The sequence below is a fragment of the Gadus macrocephalus genome, chromosome 8, assembly GCF_031168955.1.
Source record: "Gadus macrocephalus chromosome 8, ASM3116895v1".
NCBI classification, from domain to species: domain Eukaryota; kingdom Metazoa; phylum Chordata; class Actinopteri; order Gadiformes; family Gadidae; genus Gadus; species Gadus macrocephalus.
This window is the reverse complement of record NC_082389.1, coordinates 19898298-19922790: the sequence shown is the minus strand read 5'-3', so window position 1 is coordinate 19922790 and position 24493 is coordinate 19898298. Positions and strand designations below refer to the sequence as shown.

The following is a 24493-nucleotide window of genomic DNA, read 5'->3' as shown; positions in this document are numbered from 1 at the left end:
ATTCCCCGAACACATTCCCAAACAATTGGAGATCTCAGGTGTTGAAACAATGTAATGAAAATGTGTTCTTATTGCCATCTATCTAGCACATATTTATACGACGCAATACCATAATACTGCATGAATAACGTTAGTCGTATTGCCTTTGTACCTGACTTGCTAGTAGAGGCATGGACATTGGGGGCTCCCTGAATTTGGGCAATTAGGAAGTCCTTATAATTTTTTAATTCCCTGTTTGCCTCCTCCAGGTTTTTAATGTTGCTCTCTAGGTGTTCAATCTTCTGTTTGTCCATCTTGGTTTGTTGTTTAAGTTTGTTCAACTCCATTGCCCCTGTTGGTGACCCTGTACATTATGGGCAAACAAAGATTTAAATTAAGCTCCCCCAAAAGGATGGTAATATCCAGAAAATTACAACAAAGTAAATTCCTATTACTCAAAAAGGAAAAATACATAAACTGTGTTATAGGATGTTTTTCAAAACCTGTAACTTTGTTACATGCATAGGTTGTGAATTCAGTCTTTATGAATCACATTTAAATTGTTATAAATTGTTATAACTGATATCAGTTTAAGATTGCGTTCGTCTGAACAAACTCTGAGACCAATTCACAAGGCCTACACACTACAATTAGTTGAAATAAGTATATTGTATTCCACTGAAACATTAGCACATTAATTAATTTATTGTAAATATTACTTATTGGTAGTAACGTCTCGGCAGCGGCGTTCAAGCACTCCTTCACAACAGTCGTGTCACTGAAAGTTTTTTTATGTTGCCCCAAAATCCATGCAATCTTAAGTGAGCATTCATTTGAACGCTGCTGGCCTGTAAATGAGTGTGTGAAGACACGCGTAGACCTCTCATACTGAGCACTCAGCTCGGATATTTTCCACGCTCCTACTTCTGACTTCTGGGGATACTTATCCTCGAAGGATCTGTGTTTGGATTCGTAATGCCGCTTAATATTCACGCTTTTTATCAGCGCCACGGTTTCAACACATAAAAGACACAACAAAGGTTTTGTACTGCCCTGCGGGAGAATGAACATGTATTGGTCAGTCCATTCATCTTTAAAATGTCTGTTTTCGGGGTCAAATTTCCTTATTTTCGAGCAAGCCATTTTCTCATTCCAAATCGCTCTCCCGGTAAAAAAAAATTTGATTAGCTATTATTTGAGTGACGCTATAATGCACATGCCGTGACAGACGGAGGGAGGGGGGGAGTTCGGTGAGTGCATGATCTTCGCTCTGTGAAGATCATTGCTTTGTGCTGTTTTTATGCTGTACAACAGACTATTCTACTTTTCAATTTGTATTTCAGCGAGAAATGATTTTACTAACATAATCATGCTTTGTATAGTGAAATCATAAAAAAAATAAATAAAAAAAAAATAAAACAATATAAAAAATATTTTTTTATTAATATTTTTAATTGGTCATGGGTCCGGATAGGAACGTCACTTGGTCCGGACCCGGACCGCGGTCCGCCGTTTGGAGATGCCTGGTCTACAGTGTCGAATGCAGCACTGAGTCTGTGTTAAGACGGATGTCGTTTACAACTTTAATGAGGGCGGTCTCAGTGCTGTGCAGGGGTCGAAATCCTGATTGGAAGGTGTCATAACAACCAGTTGATGCCAGGAAGTGATTAAGTTGCTGGAGGAAACTTTCTCAATGATTTAACTTATGAAGGGTAGATTTGATATTGGTCTGTAGTTGTTAATAATAGAGGTATCTAGGCTCCGCTTTTTTAAAAGGGGTTTAATAACTGCAGTTTTCAAGGCTTTTGGGAAGTTGCCTGACTGGAGAGAGTTGTTAACTATCTGCAATATGTCTATTGCTAGGCGGTCAAAAACATTCTTAAAGAGGATGGTAGGTAAAGAATCAAGGCAACAGGTGGATGGCTTTAGTTGTGTAACAGTTTCCACAAGAGTTTTAGAGTCTATAACATTAAAGCATGCCATCCCTGCCACGTTACTTTTGCCTGAACAGGGTGGTAGTCCAACATTTTTGTTTCAAGTGGAGATATTGATGGCGCGTCTAATGCCTTAAATTTTATCAGCATAGAAGCTGCAAACTCATTGCATTTCTGCGTGGATTGGAGATCAGGTGGAATTTGTGTTGGGGGGTTGGTCAGTCTGTCAACAGTTGCAAATAGGGTTTTTGCATTTGTAACGTATTTTAAGAACATAAGCTGCCTCCACATAGCCTCTAGGAAGCAGATTCAAACACACAAGCTGTATTACCCTCACAGAACCACTAGGAAGCAAGAGCAAACATATAAGCCTTAAATACTATACATAGCCACAAGGGGAGCAGGACCTTACTGAAGGCTGCAAAGCTGCTCCATCCACAGAAGGCAGCACCTCAGGCAAGTGAGGAAGCCGAGGCTAATACGTCACACCGGCTCCACCCACTTCACACAGGCCGCGTGGATTTGAACATAACAGACTACAGAGCCAGTAGAGAACCCAGAAACTAGCAGCCCAGACTTAAGGGTTAAAGATTTGGTCAGCTGGGAGTCGCTCAGCACGTGTTAGTCACGCTTCCCCTCCTTTTGCTCCATAGTAACCATGCCAAAATACGGAACACATTATTAGTATTGGTTTTAATGAATTTTACCCTCACATAGCCACTGGGAAGCAGGATCGAACACTTAAGCTGCAATAACTACTCCAGCCACAGATGGCAGCACCTTTAGACAGGGGCGGAGCCATTACGTCACATAGGCCACGCCCACTTGACGGGTAATAGCGCGTGTTTCAAGGGGAGAGGACAGAGACTATAGGTAACCGCAGAGAAAACCGGGCTTAAAAGTGCGTTCACATCGCTGGGAATTATGGGAAAAACCTTTTCGCGACGTCGGAAAGTTCGCGTGAACACCACCTCATGACGCCGTTATGATTCTACTTCCGTTCGGCAACTGGGGCCAAATTTAGTTGACAGAGTTGCCCAGTTAGTGACGTATGGTGACTCATTGTTTACTAGTGATGCGCATGACCATGTCGGACCTCAACGCAAAAGTTTTGAACGGTGAGAAAGTTTGACTCAATATAAAAGAATCAACCATCATATCACATATTTTTTGCCATGTCTACACTTTACTATTGATTGACGTTGTAACCGTCTGTTGCCATCGACTTTGCTCAGTTTTAAAGGTTGTGTACTGGTAAACCAGCTGTAGATAAGGGCAAGTGTAGCCCTCCATACAGTGGCAATACTGTATGTGCTTCTCATAAATAAAAGCAAAAGGATAGTAGGTTCATAGGCTACAAGGAAATAAAGGCATTTACTTCTGGCTGTTTTTATCTGATAAATAAACCCTGGTGTGATTCCATTTAGGCACTGTCCGACTGAGAAGCACCTGACTGCGCAGTTTGTATGGATGATCCTCATCCCATTTAGTGAATTATGAACATGTGCTTTGAAGTAAATCCTGTAATTTATTGGGAGCCAATGCAGGGATTTTAGGCTATTGAGGTAATGGGAAGGCTTCAATCTGTAGGCTTGGTTGTTTAGTACAATGGCTGCTACAACATCTGTGTCATTTATATAAAGTTTAAATCTCTTTCAGTATACATGGATGAAAAACTGCAGCTTTTCTGGGACCCAAGCCTTCATCATCCCATCACCCAAACATATCGAAGACCAGGGGAAACTGACCTCTACACTGCTAAGGATTGGGTTGTAAAATTAAGAGCGATTTTGGTGCGTCGTTTACCATTTGGTACAGCCCATCCCAGCACCAGTACCACTCCCAGCACTAGTGCCACAGCCCACCCCAGCACCAGTGCCACAGCCAGCACCAGAACCAGTGCCACAGCCCACCCCAGCACAAGTGCCACAGCCAGCACCAGAACCAGTGCCACAGCCCACCCCAGCACAAGTGCCACAGCCAGCACCAGAACCAGTGCAACAGCCCACCCCAGCACAAGTGCCACAGCCCACCCCAGCACAAGTGCCACAGCCAGCACCAGAACCAGTGCCACAGCCCACCCCAGCACAAGTGCCACAGCCAGCACCAGAACCAGTGCAACAGCCAGCACCAGAACCAGTGCCACAGCCCACCCCAGCACAAGTGCCACAGCCAGCACCAGAACCAGTGCAACAGCCCACCCCAGCACAAGTGCCACAGCCCACCCCAGCACAAGTGCCACAGCCAGCACCAGAACCAGTGCAACAGCCCACCCCAGCACAAGTGCCACAGCCCACCCCAGCACAAGTGCCACAGCCAGCACCAGAACCAGTGCCACAGCCCACCCCAGCACAAGTGCCACAGCCAGCACCAGAACCAGTGCAACAGCCCACCCCAGCACAAGTGCCACAGCCCACCCCAGCACAAGTGCCACAGCCAGCACCAGAACCAGTGCCACAGCCCACCCCAGCACAAGTGCCACAGCCAGCACCAGAACCAGTGCCACAGCCCACCCCAGCACAAGTGCCACAGCCAGCACCAGAACCAGTGCCACAGCCCACCCCAGCACAAGTGCCACAGCCAGCACCAGAACCAGTGCCACAGCCCACCCCAGCACAAGTGCCACAGCCAGCACCAGCACACGCTTCCCGTCCTCACCTTTCAGTGCTCCTGTCCCGTATGCCTTTAAAGGAGCATTTCACCGGTGGAGGCATGAATATGTATTGAAATTGGGTCCTATATGTAGTCGAATAATAAAATAAAATTCTAATTTGGTGCCGTCTTGACCGAGAAAAGGCAGAAAGTGACTTTTTGGCGCTTGTGGATTGAAGACAACAACTCCCACCATGCACCACGATAGACAGCTTCGCTGGCCACTCCCGCTGATCATCTCCGCCTATCGGACCCCTCCTTGTTTCATCTACTAATGGCACAAATCAGCGTGGAGCTTGACCCGACGCCACTGGCAGAGAGTAGTGACGCTTGCACAGAAGCATACGGTCGACATCTTTCTTTATTCTGGGTGGAAATAGTAACATAGTTACGCCATTAAATGCGTTTATGTCAACATTTTTAGCGAGAAATGTGCATTTTACTTTCATAATGTTCGCTCGTTGAATGTGAAGGATGTTTGGTTTGATAGTTATGACGAAGAGGGAACGCTCCATTCACTTGCATGGACAGCGTCTCTGGTTGCTAAGCAACCTCAACGTCTTGGCGGACTATCTGCTGATCAACACTACGAATGCTGGAAACACACCAGACACACCATGTGAAGTTATTTAACCCGATTATTGTTATTTATATCCGAGATTATTTAATCTAACCCGATCTAAACTCTATCATGCACCCAAACACGGCGGCGTTTGGGTTTCCTACCTCGGACTCCTAAATCCAGCGCAGCCACAGGCGCGTTGAACCATTTTTGTGACACACAATGATCAAGCGTCAAGTTAGGCACATTACACGCGTTTGGTGTGGCCGTAGCATTACGCGGTTTCACCCAAAAAAATCGGCTTTGTGTGGACGGGGCCAAGAAGGCAAACACACGTCACCAAGACGGGGAGACAGCGCCAGGCGACTTACGCCACTATCTGCCAATGGATCGTGGATGCCTGGGCTGATATAACAGTCTCAACTGTGGTCCAAGCTTTCACGAAGGCAGGAATAATCACTGAACTGCCAGGCAACAGCAGCGACACTGACTCGGATAATGACGAGAGGGATCCGGGCATGTTGGATGCCGTACTCGCCCAACTGTTCAATTCGGACACACAAGAATTCGAGGGATTCGTAGACGGGTAATGAACTGAAAAAGTGAGCTTACTGTTAAGAGATATTGATCAGATATTGTTAATATGCACATTAACGTTTGAACATCGTTACCATGGGAGTGACCGGAGTTGTCAGAACGCTTAATAAAGTTTGACTTTATCTGACTGTTTTGTTGACATTCCCTTTAGCACAGCTCGGTCTAGTCGATGCATAACGCAACCCCAGTCAAACGTTTGACTGCAGTATCTTCTATTCTATGCGCCTTATAATCCGGTGCGCCCTATATATGAAAACAGTTCTAAAATAGGCCATTCATTAAAGGTGCGCCTTATAATCCGGTGTGCCTTATAGTGCGGAAAATACGGTAGTCCTCGTTTGTATTTCTTTCGAAATGGTGAACTTTTGCATGGTGCCATCTTCTATGTCAGATCCAGTACCCTCCACCAATGTACTTCAGTTTTATCAACAGCCTCTGTTATCTTTGCTTCAGACGCTGTGGATGTTAGTTTCTGCTGGTGAAGTCCCACCCACTGGCACTGCTCTAATAGGTCTGTAGTGTCAGTGGGTCCCACCCCCTAGAGGGGGGTGGGACTAGTGGTTGTAGTCTTACGAGAATCATCCCCTCTTACACTTCCTATTTTCTTGTACGCAAAAATCGTCATATTGCGTCATTGTAAACAGGAAGTGTTGGAGATCGATACAGATCTCTCCAGTCTCTCTAGAAAATAAGGGAATGATGCTAGACCATTCAAAAATATGAGGGGGGTTCTAAAAATACAAAGCTTATGTGAAATGGGTGAAGTTGCCCTTTAAGGAACTACCACAAGGTGAGTGAACAAACAAGTCCAACACTTCATAATATTTTCATAACAGAACTACAGTACATGTTTTACAGTGAAATGAAAGGTCTCCAATTCTATTAAGTGAAATATAATTCAGAGACATTTGCATGCGTTTCAAGTAGGCTACTTGAACTCCAATTCATTGGCATGGCATTTCTGTTGTAGTGGCGATAAATACATTTTTTATGTAGGTTAACCTGATAAGCATGTCGCAGGAGGGTTATTCCAAATGATACATCAGACAGATGTGTCACCTATAAATTAATGGTGTGAATTGATTTTGGTATGGGAATGAAGCGACCTCAGAACTTGATTTGTGTTACTGTTAATAGTTGTGTTTTTTTCCCCAAGACCTCTCCAGCACCTCCATCAAGCCCCATCAGGTCTTCACAACCGACCAAACCCTAAATTTGATTGACCTGATGCGTGGCCACCTCACCGATGGCCAAGCTGTGCTCCCCCAAACTCTGGCTGAGCTTACGGACAGAGTCAAGCAAACAAGGGGGCAACGGAAGGCCTTCTGGCAAGACATTTCCCAGAAATTTTCTGAGCATTTCTCCCTTTCTTTTGACCACGAAAAGGTGTCTCGTAAGTGGGCAACATTAATAGATGCTGTGGCAGACGCCAGGGAGGAGTGAGGGGAGTGGTAGGTCTGGCAACCTGCTGGCTCCACCCCCAAGCCATATATGGTCTTCCTCCCTCTAACGAGGCAAGCCTGGGGATCGTTAGGCAGGGGTGCTTTAGCTTAAGAGGGCTAGCAAACAGACATGTGGGGAGGTTGAGGTTGGAGTTGGAAGAGGAGCTAGGGCTAGCAGAGGAAAGGCAGGATCTGTGTGATCGCCTGGAAGCACGGAACGCCCTGGGAGAGAGCGAGACAGGTGGAAGGTGTGGGACGGACTGGAACACATAGGAGGTGGATGACCCTTTTCCACCCTGGTTTTCATTTCATTTACTCGGTAAATAAACCATTCTGCACTGGAACTGCTGTGTGATGGGTCATAATATCTGTTCAACTTGGTAGCGTGGAAACCCCACACCCACTGGCCCGCTACACATGGTGGAGAATGCAGGCAAGTAATCCCAAGTTGAGTAGATAGACATGGAGGCATTGTTGAGGAGGCTATTAGAGGCGAACATGGCACAGCTAGCCAGTAGCCGGGAGCTGCAGGGAGTGCTGACAGCCGGTCAGGTCGGCAGGGCTGCAGGTGCGGCAGTGCCCTGTCCTGGGCCCCAGCAGGTTTGTCTCGCCATGGCAAGAGATGCAGCTGCTGCCGCCGCAAGAGACGCCGCCGCCGCAAGAGAGACGCCGCCGCCACAGAAAGGGCCGCTACTGCCGCCGCAGCGGGAGACGAGGCCGCCGCAGCGGGAGACGAGGCCGCCGCAGCGGGAGACGGAGGCCGCCGCAGCGGGAGACGGAGGCCGCCGCAGCGGGAGACGGAGGCCGCCGCAGCGGGAGACGGAGACGCCGGAGACGACGCAGCACAGGCGATTGCAGAGGCCCTGTCCAGGAGTGTTGCTCTAGGGAGCTGGACCGCCCCTCCCTCTAGGTCGGAGCTGAGGTGGAGGGTGTGTGGCAGACGCCAGGGAGGAGTGAGGGGAGTGGTTGGTCTGGCAACCTGCTGGCTCCACCCCCAAGCCATATATGGTCTTCCTCCCTCTAATGAGGCAAGCCTGTGGATCGTTAGGCAGGGGTGCTTTAGCTTGAGAGGGCTAGCAAACAGAGTTGCGGAGTTGGAAGCGGAGTTGGAAGAGGAGCTAGGGCTAGCAGAGGACAGGCAGGATCTGTGTGATCGCCTGGAAGCACGGAACGCCCTGGGAGAGAGAGACAGGTGGAAGGTGTTGGACGGACTGGAACACATAGGAGGTGGATGACCCTTTTCCACCCTGGTTTTCATTTACTCGGTAAATAAACGATTGTGCACTGGAACTGCTGTGTGTTGTGTCATATCTGTTCAACTTGGTAGCGTGGAAACCCCACACCCACTGGCCCGCTACAATGCCTACAAAAGAGTGATCGATAACAAATCCTCAACTGGGCAGGGGACAATGAAGTTCCAATTTAATGAGCTTCTTGATAAGAAACATCACGGACTTCCCGGTAATTGGAACGGCAAAGGGAGGAGGCTCTGTTAAGGGAACCTCATTCCTTAGAGGAGAATAGGTCAGGCTCTCCGTGCAGGTCATCTCCCCAAAAAGAAAGAAAAAGGGGCGGGAGGCAGACCTTTGCGAAATCCTGAAAGAGGCAGAAGCTGCCAAGCAAAGGCGTTTTGATAAAATGTTCAGTTTCATGGAAGAGTCCCATGCTGATTTTAAGAAGATGATGCAAGCCTTATTAGACAAGGAGTGAAATGGTGGATTGAAGGCATGTGTATACTTTTTGTTATTATTTGATATTTTTCTGTTAAATAAGATCCTGATTGTTATTTATTTTGTAAAGTGTATATTTATTTCATATTTTTCAAAGGGTCACAAAATGATATATTTTTTATTTGAATACAGGCAAATAAGGGAAATGAATTGAACAAATTTTTTCTTAAATGCCTGCAAAAAAAAAACATGCTTCCATAATGGAAATAAAAAAATAAAAATAAAAATCTTCTTGAATGGGTCTTTCTTCTCCCTATGCATTTTCATCCCCCTGCCTGGGACATCCATTACGGTGTTCATTGCATGCTCCCTCCGCCAGCCCAATACACATGTTATGGAGGGCACAGCATGAGACGATGATCTTCACGATGACATCCAGACGGCTGTTCTGAAGATCCCTAAGCCTCCATCTACATTTAAGTCCTCCAAAAGCATGTTCCACCACCACTCTGCCTCTACTGACTCTGGCATTCAGCTGTTGGTCAGCAACACTCAATGCTCCATTGTCCCTCTTAGGGGTGAAAATGAATGGGTAGTGTCTGCAAATATAGGCACTGTCTCCAAGGAGCTTAAATTCTCCCATTGACTCCCTCCAATCTTCAAAAAAAGGGGAAACCCTCAACATGCGAGAGTCATGGACCCTCCCTGGGGGCGAAGATGAATCGTCCCCGGTCATCAACAATACCAATAAAACAGAGTAATAGGATTTCCTATTGAGATAGTCACCCCTCTCACTGGTGGCCTCTGAATTCTGATGTGGCAACCATCTATGGCACCTAGGATGTTGTGAATGCCACACTTGCGATGGAACACCACTGCATTTCCTCGCTTCTCACATTTGGATGGGCAGATTATGAATGTGGACGCAAGCTCACAGGTGGTGTCCAACATCTCCACAATGGCATTATGGGCAGCCCCTTGGGATATATCGAACTTGTCCGACAGCTCCCTGAAACTGTTTTGGTTTGACAAGTACCACAAGAACATTATCACCTTCTTGATGTCAACATTTTGTGGCCTAATCATTTCCAGCTTATCCAAGAAAAAATGGAATTGAGGTTTGGTGAGGCGAAGGTGTCGCTGTAAGGTACTGTCATCGATCTCCATCAATATTCTCCATTCAGTGCCAGTCTTCAAAACCTCAGTGGGCAAACTGAGATGGAGGATGAGGACATCCCTTCAAAACCAAAATAGACAACACAGATTTTAAGAACTCAAAAGGAGTGTACGGGGTTGGATGTTGCATGAGTGAAAAAGTCCACGCATCCCTTTGTCTGGAAATGAGCCCCCCATAACTACTGGCACTATTGTAATCTGTATTTTTATAGCATATTATCTTTGCCTTTCTGCATTTGTTTTTCTAATTGCCATTAATTGGCTATAATAAATGGCATTATCTTTTTGCTATTTGGCAAGGGGTTTTGACCAAAGTGGCTTAGCCTACCTAACAGCCACATTATTACCCTGCAAATAGAACTAGGCTACTGCATCCCACTTTAATAACAGGTGTGGTAACCCGGTCCTCGGTTGGACCGGGTTCCGCGAACAAAACTCGCTTGGCCTTCGGGTTTTAGCCATGGCAGGCATTTATTAACAGTCAACTTGAAACAATCACCCCAAAGAAGGAGACGCGGTCTCTAGGGCCTCCGTGGGCCTCTAGGCTCTCTTGCTGCCACGAGCCCTTCCTTCCTGCACCCGAGCCGTGCTGTGCTGGTCCTCCTCTTAAAATGGCTCCTCCGCTTTCGGCCAGGTGTCCCCCAATCACCCTGATTGGGGTGCCGAAAGGGCTGCTCTCTCTCGCCGGCTGGTGGGTGGGGGTGGTACACCCCGTCCTCCACGGTACCCCGGGCCCGTCCAGGCCGAGGACCACGTGGCGGGATGCCACACAGGCTATACTGCCATTACTTTCGGGCCTATTGTTGATACAAAAATAATGAGAAGACCAACAATCTCAATATACAAAAATTATGAACAAGGGAACACACATATACTGATATGATTTTTCTGACTCACCATATATCTTCCTGATCGTTTTCCCGCAGATATTCCAAACATTTGTCAAGGTGTTGCTGGTATGCACGAATGACAAACAATATATTTCTTGCAGCTTCCATGATCCCCGACAATCAGTCAGAACCTATGTTCCACGCCAAACAGATGGTGGCGGTAATCCTCTTGGTGTGATATATACCGCTGATGAATAAGAACTTCTAGATTCCGAGCAGAGTGCACATGAACGGTCGCTGTCGGAAATACGCGTAAACGTGCGCGTCATCACTGACGAGCCGTCTCGTTATCACTAGGAGAGTGAACGCACCATAAGCCCGGGGCTTGAAGCTCACGATATTGTCCCTCACACGCGTTAGATACAATTCCCTCCCTTAAGCTTCATAGTTACCATACCGAAACATGCCTACTTTAACAAATAAAGTGAGTTAAAAGCGACCAAGGATTGGACCACTTTCTTCAAGAAATAACGCAAGATTTGGTGACCCCGACGTTTGGAAGAAAGTCCAGAGAATCCCGGCGGGCGCGACGCTAAAACAACATCCACAGGCCACACACGTATGAGGTAAGTAGAACCCATTGTCTTAAAGATTAAGTCTGCAATATGTGACGACCCTGGTGAGTCTTTGACTCCACCCTTGCTTTGACTCCACCCTGGCTGTTTGGTTTGCCTGTTCTCTCTCTCTCTCTTAATAGGTGATGCAGTTCAGGTGTGCCTGTGTTGGCAGCAGGTTAAAAGCCTGCTTTCACAACAGTCATGGTCGCTCCCTCCTCCCGGCGTGTTGGTTTTCTTTGTCCTTTGTTTGGTTACACACAGACTGACTTTTGCATGACACTTTGGGTTACTTTACATTTAACTGATTTACACCACACTTCTTTATCTTTATTCTATTTAATTATATGTAAAATTATCTTACTATAATAAATTATTTTATTATTGTAAAACGGCGTGGTCTCCCCCATTTCATGTTGCATGCTAGAGCATGTGACATATGGGGGCTCGTCCGGGATCCATTTTCCAAAATTTGGTAAGGTAACTTAATTGTAAGTATGCTTTGTTTTGACTTGGCTGTATAGTTGAATTGGCTTTTGGATTGTACTGATGGGAATAAATTGCCTGTGCAGTCAAATTATCAGAAAATGGGGAGACACACGCTAAGTTTGTAGTTGGTAAATGATAATTTAGTGTTTTGGTGTTCATTGAGATTTCGTTGTTAATTTGGTTTGATAGTGGTTTGCTTTGGTTGATTTGCCGAGGAGGAGGAGTGCCATTTGGGAGGCTACCTGCGGTTTCTGACGTTTGCGTTGCAGGTAGGCGAATTGGGTGCAGGTGTAGTGGTAACTGTGGGGGGGTGGTAGGTTAGATTCTACCGGAGCACACGTGAACCCTCGCTAGGAATAGAGTGCTTACCGCTGTTTGTTGTTGTTTTTTTGTTTTTTTTGTGTTTGTTATTTTTGGTGTGTCGAACGCGCTGGGGTTGCTTGCAACTCAATTGCATGAGGGCACACTGAAGACCAGCTAGGAAAGAGCTAGGGCCGTGGTCTGAAGTTAGATGCGGGGCTGCTCTAGTCTGGGGGGGAAAGGGGTTGGTACACCTGTATTGCCGGCTGCGCTATACACTGTCGCGTAATATGTGGGGAAAAACGGTCTGTCTAGTTACTGGACCAGATAAAATGAGACGGAGAGGTAATAAAGTCTGTCGGCACGAGGACCTTGGATTTATTAAGTAAAGTGGCAACGGTTATACAGAGTCATAAAGCGTGAGAAATCGAATATGTCTAAGTCCCTAATCAGCGCTGATGGTTCGTCCAGAGCTTCGCCTCCGTGGAAGGTCTGCTTCAGAAGAAGGTGATGAGTTCCTGTGTGATACATTCTTATGCTGTATCCTCCTCTCGATGAGGTGTGTGTGCGTTTGAGATGTGTATGGTTCTGTGTGTTTTTGCTTGACCTTGGCTCCCAGGCCCCTAGTATATGCATGTGTATCTTCTTGTGTTCTTCCTAACGGGGGAGAGCTTCAAAGAGTCTCCTGTTTGTGGCTCTCCCGTTCTTGAGGATGACTAGTGCATTGTCTGAGTGTCTACCATTTGCCTGGAGGAGGAATGGGGCCTTGGTTCTGGCCTTGGCCTGACCATATTATCATGTATGTGTTATGTGTTAAAAGTTGACTATATTGTGATGTGACTGCCATGTGATGTGCTCATCAGGCGTTAAAAGTTGACTATATTGTAATGTGACTGCCATGTGACGTGCTCATCAGGCTAGGGTAGGAGTTAGCTATATTTATAAAATGCATGTGATGTACTCAGCAGGTTATTTTGCCCAACATATCCCCCTCAAGTCGTCGCAAGATGACTTTTACTCATTAGGGGTACGAGGGATAGGACTCCAGCGCGGGACTATCATCATAACACTTTTAGAAATAACAGAAAGAAGGCAAAACGATCATAAAAACAAACAACCATGAGCATGGGACTAAAACAACTCGCTGGACCGGGGGTATGGGGAACCACGTGGGAGAAACGCCACCCATGTGTCAGACATGGGTATGCCATACACACCCCACCTAGGGGGTGGCATCCACCCCGGCCTTACATCGCGAGCAGACAATACCAACAATACTGGCAGCAGATAATACACAAAAAACATACCACAAGCATACAATAATACAAAAAACAAATATCAAACGATACCAAAAAACAACAACCAACAACAAAGCTGGCCATACAACAAAACCAACACCAAACCATAATAACAACAAAAATGCAACAATAAAACAAACTCCAAACAAAAACAGTATCAGCAAAAAGCAGCAATAAGACTAACAGTAAACAATAACAATATCAAAATGCAACAATAAAACAAACACTACACTAACGATCACAGGAAAGAAATGTAACCATGAAACGTGTCCCTAAATAATAACATCAGAAAGATATGAGGTAGACAACGATTGGCAATCCCCCTCAACCCATCCCTAGATGACCACACACTAAGGATGTGAGGAGGAGTTAACTGGTCGTGTAACAATAAGCAATCACACGCATGGGGTATTCAGGGTAGGCCCGGGGCACGGGAACAACTGAAACCACGGAATAGTCCTGAGCGTCATCACGGGCAGGTGGTCGCAAGGCGCCACCTGAGCATTAGACCCTTTTATTCAGCTGCGCTCAGGACCTCATCTGATAAACGGGCAATCAAGGCCCCTGGAATCTCGCCCGTGTGTATCCCCGAGCTCCATCTAGTGGGACAGCGATATAAACAACATTTGCGTTCCCGGCGTCGGTTGCGTAGACGCGGGCATAGATATGGGAGCGGCTAAAAACAGTGAAGCGTACAGAAGCGAATACAGCCAGGGGCGCCCTCAAGCCTTAAGGGAACGGGCCGCAGCCCCTGGTACCGGAACGCAGATCCCTGGTCCGGGCGACGTGGGTGCATCAGGTGGGAGGGGGGTATTGCCGTTGGCGGGGACGGGAATGGGGCAGCCCACCATGTTCTCCAGCCGGATCAGGTCGGGCCCCTCTGGCGGTCCCGCGTCCAAACTCTCCGGTGTATACTCGATCCCCAGGTAAGCTTGGATGGCAAGCTTACCTGCTGCACCTGTAGCGCCCATCGCTCATTGGGCTCTCCATCCATCCTGTGAAGGGGTCATTAATGCCGGAGCTCTCTGCCAACTCTAATCTGAGGGACTGTAACCCTGCCGAAATCTGATTGCATCATTCTTGGGTAGTTCGTCGGCTCCGGGCGTGTCTGCATCTGGCTCCTCCTCTGGCCCTGGAACTTTGTGTTTCTCTTGCTGGAATTACAAACTTATGTACAACAGTTAGATGTTCAAACATATTTTCCTTAATTCTATTTCTAATTACTCTAATGGAAGTCCCTTTTGGCACCCTCGAATGTTAAGTGAAGGCATGGGTCGACCCTTAAGCATTTCATGCGGGGTTAGATGTGTCGTTCTGTTAGTTGTCATGCGATAACTCATTAGTGTCAGTGGTAGTGCATCAATTCAATTTAGTGCTTGCCCAAATGTTGTTAATTTTTTGTCTTGAGCATCCCATTCACTCCTTCCACCATACCTTGTGGTTGAGGATTGGGGCGTAATCTAGTCTTTATTTGACATGCAAATGTTGAATCGCTTGTTTGAGTGTTTTCTGAATAAACGCTGCCCTATCGCCTGAGCTAATTTGTGACGGAATTCCAAACCTTGGCATGACTTCTCTAGTCAGAACCTTGATTACCGTAGTCGCACTTTGGTCTTCTGATGGGACTGCTTCTACCCATCTGTTGAACACTGTTTTTTCAAATATTTCACACTCATTTAGCTGGATGTCAATCATTGTTTGCAAGTATGGTGAAGAAAAACCTTGTTTTCAAAAATTTTCCTAATTCTCCTCAAAATGCACATGGTCAAAACCATGTGCATTAAACGATAAGCAAATCTAAGAACGCCATTGGTGCAACCAACGTCGAAACGTCTAACCTTAACCATCAGCAAATTAAGGCCAATCTTTTGGGAAGGGAAATCGAACCAGTGTGTCCAAAACCAAAGCCCAATATGGGTGGGTTTACCATCAGCCGCCTGAAACCACGCTGTTCCAAAGTCATGCACTAATCCGAAAAACGTACATGTGTTAGTGGGCTTCTATACCACAAATGTAAAATAAAATAAAACGCGACATGCCCCGTTCCATGACCACCTCTGCTGCCAGAGCTGACATATCTGACTCCTGTTCCTCCTCCACCCTACACCCCACCCGGCACTTCCTATGATTGTTGCAGCTCGTGACTTCATGATCAAGTATGCCAGTGCCACAGCGACTCTGCCAAGTAATCGTGACTGTGCCTGCCTTAGGTCGTCCCGGGTGTCAAGGTGGGATCTTACCCGTCGTTGGCTAACCAGCCTTCCATACTGGCTCGCTGCAGGATGCCATACTTGGGATACAATCAATCCCCACCTATATGGTGGTATAGATCGCAAAGTGGAGGGATGGAGACAGAGTCTTCAGCCCCATCTGCCCTATGCAGCCAAGTGTGTGCGTATTGGATACACATCAGGGAAACTATAAAACAAAAGGTAATTTATCAGAGTTAAAATTATTAAAGTGTTGCAGCAGCAGTAGTGGCATTTGAAAGGTAAACCCACTACTTCCGAATCCAAATTGACAACATAGCATGTAGGACCCCTTCCCAGCAGATGTGGCGTCAATCCACCTGTCATCCTTGACAAAAGAGATACACCCCATATTTTAATAGGTGTAGTCCTACTTGTACAGTTTATCAAGATTACTTTATTTTATTATTATTCTCCTTCTTTAATCATATCCATATTTATTCAATTATTCTTTCCTGTGTGAAAATAATATTAATCACTTAGTTAATAGCAACACCTTCTTTAGTCCAATTGCATTAGATTATCATCACTGTTGTCCTATTAAAGTATCAACGTTATTGTCCTTATAACCTCCTCATGAACTTCGATGTTCATCATCATGAATGATAACTGTTGTCCTAGGAAGACAAAAAACAAAACTAAAACTAAAACAAATTAGCCATAATGTGAATATCCACTGTGTGTCTCCCTGTGACTCTCTCCCTCCCTCAGGAGAACACGCTCTCTCTCCCTCCTCAGTACGGGGTGCTGTTTGGTGCAAGACAACAGATAAGGGTGTCTCCCTCCCACGTTGGGTGCGGCCATAACGCCTTGAAAGCGAGCGTGCTCTGGGGGCTGGGTGTGAGAGAAACCATGGGTAGTTCCTTTTCTCGGCCAGCAGAGGGGTTGTTCAGGTGAAACCTATGGACAGAGACTACAAAGAACTTTAAACATGGCAGACAGGGAACTACAAATTTATCAAAGCCTGAAAACTCAACAGAGCTCTACCTGCATTCCTTGGATATGTGGTATTTTATGGCGTATGGCCACTGTTGGGAAAAATAACCTGCTGAGTACATCACATGTACATTATAAATATAGCTAACTCCTACCCTAGCCTGATGAGCACATCACATGGACACATTATAATATAGTCAACTCTTGCTCTAACCCAACAACACAAACATGATAATATATAGTCAGGTCAAGGCCGGAGCTGAAGGCCCCATCTCCCAGGCAGGCAGATGGTGGACACTCAGACAATGCACCAGTATCATCTCCAGAACGGGAGAGCCACATTCATTTATCACACAGGAGACATTTTGAGAGCTCTTCCCCGTTAGGAGGAACCAAGAGATACCTCTGCCCACACCAGGGGCCTGAGAGCCACATTAAATTATCACACACTAGACATTTCAGGGGGGCACTCCCCGTTTTAATTTATCACACCGGAGACACGAGGAACTCTCCCCGTTACGAAGCTCTCTCAGGGCCTGGGAGCCAAAACACACAGAACCGCACACACCTCAAACGCACACACCTCATCGAGAGGAGGATACAGCATAAGACTGCATCACACAGGGACTCTTCACCTTCTTCTGAAGCAGACCTTCCACGGAGGTGAAGCTCCAGACGAACCATCAGCGCTGATTAGGGACTTAGACATATTCGATTTCTCACGCTTTATGACTCTGTATAACCGTTGCCACTTTACTTAATAAATCCAAGGTCCTCGTGCCGATAGACTTTATTACCTCTCCGTCTCATTTTATCTGGTCCAGTAGCTAGACAGACCGTTTTTCCCAACAAAACTGCTACTGTATTTAGAGGTTTCAAACAGAGGCACGACATGAAAGCAGGTACCATTTGTGACACTATCTCTAAGCAAAGTAAAATCTGCACATTCAAATTCATTAATAAGAGCCCATTTGACACCAGACTGTTCAGACGTAAGGAAGAACTCAACCTGTCCGTATTTTAGCTCTGCTCCACTTGAAAAAACAACTGTACAATTGTTTCTTCTATTGTGGCCTTTCCCATAATGTCTTGATGTGAGATAATGTCTCTTAACTTGTGCCCCATCATATCTTCTCACTGTTTTAGGATCAATACAGTGACCAGCATGTCTTTCCAAGGTAGTCATGTGAATTTCCTGTAACTGAACTTCACTTGATGCTCCAAAAAGTTTTATTCTTTTATCATTGTTTTCCTGACCAAAACTATGGTCCTTAGTCATCAGAGTGTAAAATGTAGCTATGTCATTAGCTGGCTTTATGGTTTGTGAAATAACAGGTATAGACTGAACTAGTTTGACTGCAGAGACCATCTGAATTGGTATATTCTGAGTACCATGTATGAGCCTCAACAAATAGCAGTTTTTGTCTTCGAAATGGAAACATGAGTGAGTCCATAATGGACCAAGGGCCCTGACACTGTCGGCCAAGTGAACTAGGAGGTGCACATTTGCAGTTAGGTACCGCTCACCATAAAGATCACACATTTGAGAACAGAAGTTCCACAACAGTTTCTCAGCATGATCAACCATTTCCACAGATATGGATTCCATCAACAGAATGAAAATGGCTTCACTTAGGAGGAGGAAGTGATTGTAGTACGCTGTTGCAAGGATACCACGGAAAACAACAGGTCCATAAAAGAGCAAAATATCACGATATTCTGATGCTTTAAAAAACATTCTGTGTGATAACACTGATCGCGGATACCTCGTTAAAGATGGAGGGGAGAGATCTTTTAATCTCTGGTCTATTTCCTTACTATGTTTTGAGATGCTGAAAGGCTTACAAGAAAACTCTGGAGAAAACCAGAGAGCCATCAAAAGGCGCATCACTCCCAGAAGAGCTGAGTGCATGTAATCAATGCCAGTGCCTTGAATTAACTTATAACTTTTTAGTTTTCTAAGCACACAGGGACCCTTCACCCCTTTTACAGTACTTTCGGTGTCATCTGCAATTTTAGCATCAAGGTCAAACCCTTCATCTGTGCGTGGTGGCCCTTTTGGATCTTCAGTTATGAATGGAAATGCATGAACATGTCCCCTTTCCCCAGTCTTCACAGTTTCCCCAGGCTGTTCACATTTATGACATCCATATTTCCCATTGTATTGCACTGAATTAAGTACTAACGCTTTGGCAGGCAAGTCACATGTTCCTGCAATAGTTAGCACTTTAGACACAAAGGGTTCAGATGCCTCTGCAGGTTGCACAAGGATTCCATCATCTTCAAGTTTTCTCAGTGTGTCGCTTAGTGGTTTAAGAAAAGTATGCATGGATGGTTTTGAATCACCATACCAAAGCCCAGCAAATATCATATTTTGTCTTTTTGTGCGTTCAATGAAGCTCAGTTCGTTAATGACACAATAAAAAGGCCACACTGAAAACTTAGATGATCTGAAAACAGGTACCCCATCTGTGTTCCAAGTAAGGGATATGTTATTAGGGTTACTAAGAGGACCACCCTGATCTACAAGCTTTTTGTAAATGTCTGCATCATATATGTCTTCAATGTTGTTTGGATCTTTTTTATTCCGGCTGAATCTAAAGTTAAGCTTCTCCTGAAAACCAGGTGTAAGAAAAAATGACCTTATTTGAGCATCAATTGGAACCTCAATGAAATATGAGGAGTATCCTTCTTCTGACACACTAGTCGCACAAGACTGACATTGCAACTGTTCACCCTCTATGGACACAAAACATTTACTGCAATATTTATGTAAAATAGGGGATGAAGCAGACTGAGAAAAAAAATAGTCTTTGAACTTCTGTACACTGTTCAAGCGATCTGTATTCAGACTATGGGGACAAAGCAATTTGCACAATTTGAGCAAGTCGCTAAGGGCCGTATCAGTTACTTTATGGCAGTTCACATAAGCCATGATAATCAAAAGGCACTCTGGAACAGTTATCGATGCATTGTCATACAAAGGCAAGTCTGTTTTGTCCTCGCAAGTTGACTGTGCACTCCCCTCATCTAAACTGTCTTCAAATCCTTCACAGAAGGTAAGTCCTCCATCATCAAAAATCCAATCGGCGTTATCAGGGAGCACTTCTGGTTCATTATCATTGCCCTGCAGTTCAGTTAGGACATCAGAAGGAATTCCAGAGACTGATGTGAAGTTGGAGGCTGGCGGGCCTCCGCTGGGACAGTGGGAGGATGGTCCTTCTCCGTTCGGGGCCCTATGTGGGGATGGTTCACTTCCGGCCCCTTGTGTCGAATGTCCATCGTCTGTAAGAACCACACGAGGAAAAGAAACAGCTAAAGCAAAAGCTTTACCCACTCCCATCTGCATAAGCCATTTTAAGATTGTATTGACAATAGCAAAATTTTATAAAATTGACATATGGACAGTCATCATGTGAGACACAATAATTGGAAACTGATAAACAGGAATATAGTATCTTAAACTTCAATGATTGCAAACTGGGGGACATGAATGTCTGCAGAGGGATGTGGTTGTGTGTGTGCTCCCCACCTGTTTGGCTGAGTATAGCAGATAGGAGGCAGTCTGGTCTATTCAATGAAAAGTTTTACACATGGCTGAGGAGATAATCTAAACTCACGTTTCATACTTTAAACATGCTCTGTCCTCTCCCTACCTGTGACAGGGTCTGTGTGTGGACTAAATATTACAGGTTCAGTGATTCTCAGAATTAAATCAAAATTAATTAAGGGCCGATGTCTCTCCTTTGCACTTGGAAACCCAGAACCTCAGTCACACCCACACAACTTACTTAAAGATGGCTCATTAGTTCCCAATTGGACAATGGCAGCTGCAGGGCGGGATGGCTGTAAGGGGGAAAATAATGTATTAAAATAATATCTGCTGCAGCTTTGCCCAAATATGCCAGGCCATGCCACTCACCAATTGTGCAGTCCTTCTTGGTCGTTTATTTTTTTCTTCATGACAATTCCTCCTCCATCTTTTGGTCTTGTCATCTTCACACCCCAATAACATTACTAGTAAAGAAATACAATTTGGAATATAGTGTTGAAAAAATGAAAAAAGTATTTGGATATAGTTTGCCACACAGAGGGAGACCGGTCAGTTTAGACAATAGGAAAACAATGGATCCTGGTTCAGGTTCTGACCCAGAGGAAACTGTAAATGTATACAGTACATATGACGGACCGCAGCCCTACAATTATGAGCCCGTTATGTGTCCCAGAGAGCAGGGAGAGAATTCATGGCCAGAGGAGAGAGATTGAGCAGCGGTGCCAGGACAGCTTATACGCATAGCTAACATATGAAATACTGTACTCACATCACAATATTTTACTGATTGCTGTCGTGTATCTGGCAATAAAAAAAAACTAGTATTGGTCATCTTATACAGGACTGAGTATTAATAGCCTACTTAACAATAACAGAAACTAAAGTTTGTTTACGTCCTGTCTCATACTCGTTAATATCCGCCCACACTACGTGTAATTTAGCGCTTTACTTTACCGTCCGAGAGAGAGAGAGAGAGAGAGAGAGAGAGAGAGAGAGAGAGAGAGAGAGAGAGACTGTCTTGACGCACATTGCGTTATATTACTGCGTTACAGCAAATAGTAGTAGTAATTACGCTAATACTCCCAAAACAGAAAACAAGACTTAGGGCCCTTACATAGTCGACGCAACGCTACGCTTACGCGTCCAAAAGGCTACGCGACGCTTCGGCCGCCATTAAGCGTCGAAGCGTAGCAAAACGCGTCCTCCAAATTTTTGATACGCGACGCGCCGATCCATGCAATACCAAGCGTTGTCGGTGGGGGCGATACTGCAAATATTGTACATTATTACTACTATAGGTTATATTTACAGAAGAACATATGAGAGGATGCGGGAACGTGATAAGAATGACTTGACGTCTCTTTTGCTAATTATCTGTGCCAATTTATGCGAACCCTTCCACAGGGTCAAAGTGCTATTTTGATGCGCGACATCAGACAGCTGATGCGGGATTGTGAGCCATTTTAATGATCTTCTTGTCACCCGATATTCGTTCTATTGCTGGCCTTATTTGTTTTAGAATTAGCCTATTTGAATTAATTACGTAATGTTTTGTGTTCACGTTCTATGTGAAACATAAATGTTCATGTTCTGTGTGAAAGTTCAGTAGCCTCTTTGAGTGAATGAAATTTGAAAGCGTGAGTGTGTAGTGAATGAAAAATGTGTGCGTGTATGGTGGGACTATTTTCTGTATTTGATAAATAAACCCCTTTTCTCTAATAATGTTGCCTACCATATAATTTCTGTGGACATTATGCGCTATAGCTTAAAGCCTTTGGCTGTAGGCCTACACTTAAATAATTCATTCATCTGTCAAGGCAATAGCTCGATAAACATTTTATATGGATATGAATTAATGAGTTTGACGTAAACCAAATTAGGTAACTTGTGTAACATGATAACATGATAAAAGTCATGCTTCCAAGTGACCAATGTATATACATTTATTGGTCAGAGCGCATACCCAATCGTAGCACATTGTACTGGTGGGGAAACACGCCAGCATCTGACAAAAAATAATCTGCCAGCTGCTCCCTGACAAGGGCCGGTTTTGGTGAGTCGGGAAGATATCGGATGACTCGCGAAATGAGATCATCAAACTTTGGCGCCGACATCCGAAAATACTGGAAATGCCTCTCCTCGTCCATGCTTCGCATTGGAAGCACCAGAGAAACAAATTCCCCATCATGATCTCGTGTGGTATTTAAAGGGCGCACATACCACCGCCTATCTCTGCGCTTCATCACTCTTCTTCCGTAGCCACTTTGATCGGAACGTCACCTGGAACGTCCCCCCGCGAAAACACCGGTGACTCTGCTGCCACCCATGGCGTGAGTGGTGTATTGCATGTCATGCATTGCCCGCGACGTTCGCGTATGCTGTGTAGACTATGAAAGGAAGCGCGACGCTCTTTCATATAGTAGTCTACACAGCATACGCGAACGTCGCGGGCGTAGTGGTGTATTGCATTACATGCAATACACCACTTACGCCACGGGCGGCAGCAGAATCGCCGGTGTTTTCGCGGCTTATATTGCGGGTGACATTCCGAGTGCCATTCCGATCAAAATGTCTACGGAAGAAGAGTGCATTTTATTACTCCTTTTACACCGGCAACGACAACGCAGGAAGCGCAGAGATAGGCGGTGGTATGTGCGCCCTTTGAATACCACACAAGATCGGGATGGGGAATTTGTTTCTCTGGTGCTTCCAATGCGAAGCCTGGACGAAGAGAGCCATTTCCAATATTTCCGTATGTCGGCGCCAAAGTTCGATGATCTCCTTTCGCGAGTCATCCGTTACCTTCCCGACTCGCACCAAAACCACCGGAACCCGATCGGGGCTTCCCAAAGGCTTGCGGTTACCTTGAGGTACCTGGCAACCGGCATCGGCCTGCAAGCTCTATCGGCGAGCTACAAGATGGGCACCAGCACTGTGTCGGGCATCGTGGAGGAGATGTGTTCTGCCATCTGGGACGCCCTTCAGGGGGAGTTCATGGCCTTTCCTTCCCGCGGTCAGTGGCAGGACATAGCGGAGGAATTTTGGAGGCAGTGGCAGTTTCCCCTGTGTGTCGGGGCGATTGACGGGAAGCATGTCAGACACGATCGGGAAGTGACTACTACAACTACAAAGGTTTTTTTTCAATTGCCCTTATGGCTGCTGCTGATGCCAACTACAGATTCATTTATGTAGATGTTGGCGCATACGGGCGTGAGAGCGATGGAGGTGTCTTGGGTCGCAGTGCCTTCGGATCCAGACTGGCAGAGGGCAACCTCAATCTACCCGCCCCTGCTGTCCTACCAGGCACCACAACGCCCAGTCCTTATTTTTTTCTGGGGGATGAGGCCTTTCCCCTACAGGTGAACCTGATGCGTCCCTATCCAGGTGAGAATAAAAATATTGAATATCTATTTATTGTTTTAATTACATTCATTAATCATACATGATTGAATTAATTATACATGAATTAGTCTAACGAAAAATGCATAGCCTACCCAGGCAGGCACACAGTGCGCGCAATGGCACACTTGACCATTACTATTCAAAAGCCGTGTAAAGTTGGAGTCAGCCAAGTCATCTGTTCTGTGTTCCTGCATGACACTTATTTGTCTTCTCATTAGGTACTAACCTGCAGGATAGGAAGCGCATCTACAACTACCGACAGGCCAGGGCGAGACGCGTAGTGGAGAATGCCTTTGGCATATTGGCTACGCGCTTCAGAATCTTTGGCCGTCCAATTGACTGCCAACCTGAAAAGGCGGTGAAGATTGTGAAGGCGTGCGTGGCTCTCCACAACTTCCTGGCATCCACCGAACGAGCCAGATACATGCCCGCCTCCTTTGTGGATACGACCGCTGACACCGGAGAGGTCCAGCCTGGAGAGTGGAGGCAGCATGTCGAGGGGGACCGGAATATGGTCGACGGACCACGGTGTTCGGTCGGCAGAGCCAGACCATCTCAAAGAGCGGCCCTTGTCAGGGAGCAGCTGGCAGATTATTTTCTGTCGGATGCTGGCGTGTTTCCCCACCAGTACAATGTGCTACGATTGGGCACTGACCAATAAACGTTTTGTTCACTTGGAAGCATGACTTCTAATTTATTAGTTATCACATTACACAAGTTAACTAATAAAGGGTACCATTTTCAATGGTACCCTCGGCACCATTGGAAATGAGGATCTTGATCCTCAATGTGTCTTCCGAGGCCTAAATA

At 45.7% G+C, this 24493-nt stretch overlaps 2 protein-coding genes across 2 annotated transcripts; one reads left to right on the top strand and one right to left on the bottom strand.

The window, feature by feature from the left end:
* Positions 1–3663: 3663 nt before the first annotated feature.
* On the bottom strand, positions 3664–21156 carry LOC132462515 (uncharacterized). The gene is made up of 4 exons (XM_060058073.1): positions 20651–21156; positions 20520–20574; positions 17566–20013; positions 3664–4583 (listed from the first exon to the last, which is right to left on the bottom strand). Exons 1-4 carry the CDS (start codon positions 20741–20743, stop codon positions 3664–3666), a joined length of 3516 nt encoding a protein of 1171 aa, XP_059914056.1. The 5' UTR covers positions 20744–21156.
* Positions 21157–23386: 2230 nt separating this feature from the next.
* LOC132462328 (uncharacterized) lies at positions 23387–24354 on the top strand. The gene is made up of 2 exons (XM_060057814.1): positions 23387–23665; positions 23902–24354. The coding sequence occupies exons 1-2, from the start codon at positions 23434–23436 to the stop codon at positions 24342–24344; spliced, it is 675 nt and encodes a 224-aa protein (XP_059913797.1). The 5' UTR covers positions 23387–23433; the 3' UTR covers positions 24345–24354.
* Positions 24355–24493: the final 139 nt, after the last annotated feature.

Coding starts and splice junctions, on each gene's coding strand:
- LOC132462515 (XM_060058073.1), bottom strand. CDS start 20,743: ATGTTATTGGGGTGTGAAGATGACAAGACCAAAAGATGGAGGAGGAAT. Junction 20,575..20,650: donor CAAGAAGGACTGCACAATTG/GTGAGTGGCATG, acceptor TCCCCCTTACAG/CCATCCCGCCCTGCAGCTGC. Junction 20,014..20,519: donor AACTAATGAGCCATCTTTAA/GTAAGTTGTGTG, acceptor TGGTTCTTACAG/ACGATGGACATTCGACACAA.
- LOC132462328 (XM_060057814.1), top strand. CDS start 23,434: ATGGCTGCTGCTGATGCCAACTACAGATTCATTTATGTAGATGTTGGC. Junction 23,666..23,901: donor CCTGATGCGTCCCTATCCAG/GTGAGAATAAAA, acceptor TCTTCTCATTAG/GTACTAACCTGCAGGATAGG.